At 42.7% G+C, this 8,128-nt stretch overlaps 1 protein-coding gene across 1 annotated transcript; it reads left to right on the plus strand.

Moving 5' to 3' along the window:
• The first annotated feature begins 1,387 nt into the window (after nt 1–1,387).
• Nucleotides 1,388–7,922, plus strand: LOC121877660 (probable low-specificity L-threonine aldolase 2). Its single transcript, XM_042383477.1, has 9 exons — nt 1,388–1,472; nt 3,126–3,270; nt 3,784–3,867; nt 4,537–4,625; nt 5,040–5,219; nt 5,400–5,593; nt 5,755–5,891; nt 6,559–6,683; nt 7,456–7,922. Exons 1-9 carry the CDS (start codon nt 1,455–1,457, stop codon nt 7,624–7,626), a joined length of 1,143 nt encoding a protein of 380 aa, XP_042239411.1. The 5' UTR covers nt 1,388–1,454; the 3' UTR covers nt 7,627–7,922.
• The last annotated feature ends 206 nt before the right edge of the window (nt 7,923–8,128 follow it).

The raw sequence follows: 8,128 nt of genomic DNA on the forward strand, positions 1-8,128 counted from the left end.
GGGTGCAGAATAAACTAGCTACTGTTCACTGCAAAATGTATAAATTCAACTGCCCTCCACACCTGCTCTCACTTCTTCCCCACAACTGCCCTCTACACCTGCCCTCACTACTTCTCCACAAATGCCCTCCACACCTGCCCTCACTACTTCTCCACAAATGCCCTCCACAACTGCCCTCCACACCTGCCCTCACTACTTCCCCACAACTGCCCTCCACACCTGCCCTCACTACTTCCCCACACCTGCCTCACTACTTCTCCACACCTGCCCTCACTACTTCCCCACACCTGCCTCACTACTTCTCCACACCTGCCCTCACTACTTCTCCACAACTGCCCTCCACACCTACCCTCACGTGACCTCCAGACACCGTGGGATCATCCCCCTGTGGAACACCATTGTTTTTGGTCAGATGTTAATCAGCTGTGGCAGCCCTGGGCATACACACGTCCACACACGTCTCAACACGTTATACATACACAACATACATTCACACTCTAGGATGCATGCGTGTATGTATATTTTTATACATATATACATACTTTTTTCGTATACATACGGTATATACTTATGGATATATGGAAACATTTGTGGCGTTTGTGTGTGTGTGTGTGTGTGTGTGTGTGTGTGTGTGTGTGTGTGTGTGTGTGTGTGTGTGTGTGTGTGTGTGTGTGTGTGTGTGTGTGTGTATGGAAACAAGAACAGATACACACATTCTCCTTCAATCACTGTCATTCATTCCTTCATTCATTCATTCACTCACTCATGAAGGGCAGAGTAGAATGGTGTGTGGGGAGGGAGGGGTAGGAGAGGGAGTAAGAGAAGACCTACTGAAGCCTTACTGAAGGTTGAGGAAGGAAGGAAGGAAGGGAGAGGTGTGATGATGTGAAGGAGGGACATAGGCGCAGATAAAGATACAATATAGAGAGGTAAAAAAACTGTGAGACTGATACACAAATATATATTAAAATAAGATTGTTCCACTGATTGGGTTAAGATACTGGTCAATATATACAAGACCAGATGAATTAATCTGATTCGCACATCCCTACCAAATAATGAACACTGATAGTGGCAATATGACCCAGAGAATTGACTTCCAGTGGTAAGAGAAAGCTTAAAGGTTTCTCATCATTTTGTTTTGCTCTTTGACACTTAATGTGACAACTGATAAGATGGAGTTGCACGTTGGATGCTTTTAAAGAACTTCCCAATCTGACAAACTCTCACCCTCTGGTCGATCCAATTATTTCTGATACTGTCACTAACTTTCATTCTTTTTTATTGGTGAGTCAACTCTCTAAACGTACATCACAGCAAAATACTGGAGTTACCCCACTTCTCCCTCTAGTCTCCGTTTTCTTTAATATACAATCAACAAATATATTTAGGCACTCTCAGGCTTCTCTTGGCCCAGTGTGTGTTGGCTGTGTGGTGGGGAAGGTACAGGCGTCATGGAGCAGCAAGCTAAGGTGACTATTCCCAACGTATTTCTATCCTTATTAATCTTTGACCGATTAAATTAAGAGCTTTAGTCATCGTCTGAGATCAGAGAGAACGACTGTTCACGGAATCAATACTGAAGTGACTATAGAGGAGCTGGAAATTTACTCAACACTGTGGGTAATGAACATACAACGTATATAAACTCCAACATGAATTATATAGCTGTTGATTGAATAAAGATCATCTCAATAAATAAAAAAACGGATATGTTCACAATATATGATCAACAATATTATCGTCAGGATTCTTAGAATGCTGTTGATGCACTGTGAATGATTATAAAGTTACATAACGTCAAGTAAATGTCTAATTCTAAGTAACATTTAAGCATTTTGAAGGCAGGAAGCCGTTCATGAGAGGTCAGCTTCCTTGAAATGAAGTTAACTGTAACCTCCCCTCCCTTCCCCCTCTTTCCTTATCATGGTAGTCTCAAGTCCCGTCGATAAAGACAGCCAGACAGACATATATCGTAATAGATTGTTAAATATCCACTGAAAATCGTCATACAAATTCATTACAGTAGGTAGATAATGTATACATATAAACACTGGCAAACAATATGTCCACTTAACCTGTAGTGTTTCAGGTATGTACAGTAGTTATGCTTAGGTTAGGTTGGTAGGGTTAGATTAAGTTAGGACAGTTTCTGTTAAATTCTGTGTATTTTCGTATCGATTTTCTTATTTAGTATCATGCAAAACATCTCTGGAAATTTTGGTCCAATTCCATAAGTTCCTTCTAGTGATGCCCGCCTGTCGTCACCACCTTTACCCTGAATAATGTTGTGGCATCAAAGACCGTCTTATACAGTCACCAGTGTTTTGAGTGTAATTTAGTTATTGGTAACATTATAACAGACTAATTTATATATATATTTTGTAAAGCTCGATTGTTTCTCTAGTCATTCTAACATCATATACGAACTAGCGTTATCTCTTCAACCCTTGAGCACAATGACTTAATCTTTAGAATATGATGACAATTTTGAGAAGGAAGTATTAAACACCTACAGAACTTAACCTCCTTTATTACTATGACATTTTCTTTAATTATTTGATTTACGCTTAAAATTAAATCAGAAAAAAACCTGGAGAATAAACTTGAAATACAACTAAAAAAGCGAATAGAAAATTGTTATGAAAAAAGTATTAACTGGTAACTCTCTTCAATCAGCTGGCCAGCTTCGTATTGGATGGCATAAACACAATCTATTGCGCCTTATTATTATCAGTGTGTGTGTAAAGTCCGTCTCTCTGTTTCTCTCCCCCAGTTATTGTTTGTATCATGGCTACATATCTGGTCCTATTTACAAATCAGATTTAATTTTCGAAAAAAAAAAGTTTAATAGAAATTGTCGTTGGTGTTACTATATAGGATCTCCCTAACCACCATCACCACCTTCATCAATCTCAACATTTTGCACCATCACCCTCACCATCACCATCACCATCACCATCACCCTCACCATCACCATCACCATCACTCACCATCACCCTCACCCCCCTAACTCTCACCCCACCCACACCACACCACCCACAAAAAGCCCCTCTCTCTCTTTCACCACCCACTTCACCTTCTTTCCCCCTCTCACCACCCACTCCAACTCCCTCTTTCCTCAGATTTGTGCCCAGAATGGAGAGGGAGAAACACACATGGTAAACCTGAGTAGCGATACAGTCACCGAGCCCTCGAAAGCCATGAAGGAAGCCATGATGTCGGCGCCCCTCGGAGATGATGTGTTTGGCGAGGATCCTACAGTAAATGGTGAGCACTGGGAGAGAGATATCCTGTTACTAGGTTAGGTTAGGTTAGGTTAGGTTGGGTTGGGTTAGGTTGGGTTGGGTTGGGTTGGGTGCCAAGTGTTCAGGGGAATACAGCAAGATACATAAATTATTTAAGAGAACTATCATGTACTCCATTACTGTACTCTGAATGCATTAAGGTACACTAAAACACATTACGTCAAACTCTAAACTCCATGTATAAAAGTTGCTCAATTTTCAACACATGTACTAAAATATGCTCTCAAACATTACTGTACATTCATTACATTACACCAAGTATATTAGCCTTCATTAGATACATAAACGCACACCTGATAACCTGATTTGTTTTAAAGAATTCATGTACTTAATGTACTCTTTAATATTTCATTACAGTACAGTACACACTAAGCACATTACCCTACACTCAATATAAAAATGGAGCTAGGTAGTCTGTAGGGATCCCAAAGGCTTAATAAAACATGTACTCTAACATTACAATTCTGGGGTACAGCGTTACAGGAGAAGGTCGCCGAGCTGCTGGGCAAGGAAGCGGCACTCTTCGTCCCTACTGGCACCATGGGTAACCTTATCTGTGGTGAGTACGAGCTGTTGCAAACCTGTCCGATTTTGTCCTGAAGTAAAGATGTATTTCTAAATGAGTTTATTCATAATCGCTGGGATGACCGTTTCTGACGAGATAGATATTTAGCTAAATTATATAAGGATACATACATTCATTATTTAAAAAATGAGCACTTAGGAAGTTTATCAGAAGTATTATTCATGAATTAACTGTTAAACTCTGGTAGCAAATTCACGCTTTCGGAGGATGCATATAATATATACTTATTTTTACCCACAATAGAGCATATTAAGACTAATTACCCTATTAGCAATACTACAATATGCATAAACAACATTTTAAAAGATCAGAATCACATTGAAATATTACACGACCGTCAGCAGAGGGAAAAATATTTAGTTGTTCGCAGTCATATTTCCCGCCTCTGCTGTCTGTCTGTTTCTCTCCTCCATTCATTCTTCTCCCTACCTCTCAGAATGGACGTTTGAGACCATTTGTTATTGTTGTTAACAGTGTTAGTGTTATTAATTTAACTACTAAGGCACTACCACCACCACTACTACCACCACTAAGACACTACCACCACCACCACCACCACCACTAAGGCACTACCACTACCACTAAACACTACCACTACTACCACCACCACTACCACCACTAAGGTACTACCACCCCCCACAGTACTGAATCACTGCAGGACGAGGGGCAGCGAGGTGTTGGTTGGTGACCTGAGTCATATCCACATATGGGAACAAGGAGGCGTCTCTCAGGTGAGTCAAGTCATGAGTCAGTTAGGTTATTGGCGACTCAGGTCATTTGGTCAGTCAGGGCATGAGTCAGTCAGGTCATGGGTGAACCAGATCATGGGTGAATTAGGTCGCGGGTGAGAGTTAGGGGTAATAATAAGGGTTACTCTCCCTTACTCACTCTACCTCACTCACCCTCCCTCACCATCTACCTCACTCACTCTCCCTCACTCACCCTCCCTCACCATATACCTCACTCACTCTCCCTCACTCACCCTCCCTCACCATCTACCTCACTCACTCTCCCTCACCTCCTACCAGCTCCACCATTGCCTTAATCTTCTTCCCTCCCCTCACTCTACATCTCCCCTCATTATCCCTCCCCTCACTCTACATCTCCCCTCATTGTCCCTCCCCTCACCACCTTTGTCTCCTCAGCTGGGCGGCGTACACCCTAGGACACTGAGGAACCTGCCAGATGGAACGTTCAGCCTGACGGAGCTCCGACAGCTGGTGAGAGGTGTAGACGACCACTGGCCTACCACTGCCCTCGTCTGCGTGGAGAACACACAGAACATGGTGGGCGGGAGGGTGCTGCCCCTAGCCTGGCTCGACGAGGTAGGTCAGGTCAGGTGATGATAATTCCTGACCATTAATTTTATTGATGAGAATTTGAGTTAGGTCATTATAGGTTACCGATTGTTGGCTTCTTTTAGTGTAAGGTCAGAGGTCATGTACACAAATTGAACTAGGAGTCTTATCGTTTACTAAGACCTAGGACTCACTCTCAAACACCAGCTAGGAGTGCTGTGCCGGGAGCTAGAACTGCCTCTACACATGGACGGGGCCCGTCTATTCAACGCAGCCGCCGCCCTGGGAGTACCCCCGTCTAGGATCGTGAAGGATTGTGCTTCTGTTAGCATCTGCCTCAGTAAGGGCCTGGGAGCTCCTGTAGGATCCGTCATCGTTGGCTCCAAGGACTTTATTAAGAAGTGAGAGAGAGAGAGAGAGAGAGAGAGAGAGAGAGAGAGAGAGAGTGTGTGTGTGTGTGTGTGTGGATATCAATGTTATGTGCATGTGTTTGTATGTCTGTCTGTGTTTGTTTATAAGTATCAACGACCAAACCATTATCTTAACTCTGGTACGCCCACAGTGCCAGGCGTCTCCGGAAGGCGTTGGGCGGGGGCATGAGACAGGTGGGCGTGTTGGCGGCCGCGGGGATATACGCCCTCGACCACGTGGGGCCCACCCTCACCCGCGATCACGCCTACATACAGGAGGTGGCCAGAGGTAGGTTCTAGGTGTAGGTAGGTGGCTAGTGGTAGGTTCTAGAATCTAGGTGAAGGTAGGTTGCTTTAGATAGCCTCCCAGGTGAGCTTTAGATAGCCTCCCAGGTAAGCTTTAGATAGCCTCCCAGGAAAGCTTTAGACAGCCTCCCAGGTAAGCTTTAGATAGCCTCCCAGGTAAGCGTTAGACAGTCTCCCAGGTAAGCTTTAGGTAGCCTCCCAGGTAAGCTTTAGATAGCCTCCCAGGAAAGCTTTAGACAGCCTCCCAGGTAAGCTTTAGATAGCTTCCCAAGTAAGCTTTAGGTAGCCTCCCAGGTAAGCTTTAGATAGCCTCCCAGGTAAGCGTTAGACAGTCTCCTAGGTAAGCTTTAGATAGCCTCCCAGGTAAGCTTTAGATAGCTTCCCAGGTAAGCTTTAGGTAGCCTCCCAGGTAAGCTTTAGATAGCCTTCCAGGAAAGCTTTAGACAGCCTCCCAGGTAAGCTCTTCCTATGTACAGGTTTTCCTCAACCTTCAATTAATTAAAGAATGATAAGATCCATTACCAATTATATAGAACAAGGTCGTTAAGAGCTAATTACCTGAGAAAATATCTCACACACACACACACACACACACACACACACACACACACACTCACACACTCACTCACTCACTCCCTTTCTCACTGCAGCTGTGGTAGAGTGTAAGAGCGAGATCATCAAGTGTGACCCCGCCTCCGCCCACACCAATATCTTGCTGCTCGAGTGTGACCCTGAAGCTCTTCCCCCTAGTCACCTGTGTGAGAGGATGGACCAGGTATGTCATCCCTAGTAATCAACCAATTTTTTTCTGTTCCTCATCCTGGTTTATGCAGTTTGGTCCCATTTTATGTGGTTCTAACCCTAACCTAACCTAACCTAACCTAACCTAACCTGATAAAATTGTACCTAACATTACCTTACTTAACATATAATCATAATCTAACCTAATTTAATGTGACCTGACGTAATGTACAGTTCCGTTCAGAAGTTCGTGGTACACTGACGGTGAAGGGTGCATAGCCTGTTGTACCCTTCCTAGACGACAGGTCACTACGCCGACCCTCCCACCAACACACACAGTGGAACTGGCAACGGGGCAGTGTGATTTGAACGAATACTCATCAAAAGGAGATGGGAAGGATATTGATATGAATATCCTGCTGACGCGAGAAGAAAACTGTAGTGATAGGAGTATCCATTAGAATATCAGAATACAATAGGGAAATTGGTTGAGAATGAACACTGTAAGAAGTAGGTGAACGGAGCTCATATATCAAGAGTCTTCAATGTATTCATTACTTGAAGTTTTTCGTATAATACTTCTGAACGGAACTGTACCTTAATCTCCCATAATCCTGATAGAACTTAACCTAAATTAATATAGCAGTAATCTCATCGAAGTTTTTCTCTGCTTATCATTCTCTTATAGGACCATGGATCCGTACCAATATAGACTACTGAATTATATATTTCATAAGAACATAATTATACGCAACGGTATTTGGGTTTCGATCCTTCATCTTGTTTTAATGTGACGTTTTCTTTAGGTAACTGACGAAGAGGTGGCAGCCATAGGAGAGAGAGTTGTTGCTCGGATACTTCCCATCACTGACACGGCAGTTCGGATGGTAGTTCACTGTGACATCACTCATGAGGATATCCAGTCAGTGATTAATAAACTAAAATATGTCATCAAAGAGTTCGACGGCAAAGCTTGATTGGTTGAATATTTTGACGTCATCCCACTCCATGAAGAAGAAGTTGATGGCGAACGATTTGGAGCACAACAGCGGCAACCTGATTGGTCTTAAGCTGTGACGTCACTCATGATAACCAGTCACTGACAAAAACAAGGAAAAAATTGTCATTTTGGAAGTCGAAAGTAAATATTAATTAGAACCTCGAGGTAAAACTGACTTAATTTAATGATAAACACTAGAGTAAGATACAATTATATTATTGTTGTATTTTTTGTATCGGATTTATTATTTTCAATGAATTTCTTTGTTGGTTATTGCAGTTTCTCTCTTCACCTAATGTCTAATTTATGTTATCACTGTGAGTGTGTGTGTGTGTGTGTGTACAGTCAACCAAAGATGCATCGATCCCACCCTGACTCTTGTACTCGTAATTTTACCTGGCAATACTTAGTGAGGTAAGGCTGTATGCTTTCATCTTTAATCTTCAACAAACAAGACGTCTTCATTTTTTTACTTTTAC

This window comes from Homarus americanus, unplaced genomic scaffold (genome assembly GCF_018991925.1).
Source record: "Homarus americanus isolate GMGI-L3 unplaced genomic scaffold, GMGI_Hamer_2.0 scaffold13550, whole genome shotgun sequence".
Classification (NCBI taxonomy): Eukaryota; Metazoa; Arthropoda; class Malacostraca; order Decapoda; family Nephropidae; genus Homarus; species Homarus americanus.

What these genes read in the sequence shown, in the direction of transcription:
- LOC121877660 (XM_042383477.1), top strand. An exon ending in AACAAGGAGGCGTCTCTCAG is followed by an intron (nt 4,626 to 5,039) that starts GTGAGTCAAGTC and finishes TTGTCTCCTCAG; the next exon opens with CTGGGCGGCGTACACCCTAG. An exon ending in TGTGTGAGAGGATGGACCAG is followed by an intron (nt 6,684 to 7,455) that starts GTATGTCATCCC and finishes CGTTTTCTTTAG; the next exon opens with GTAACTGACGAAGAGGTGGC.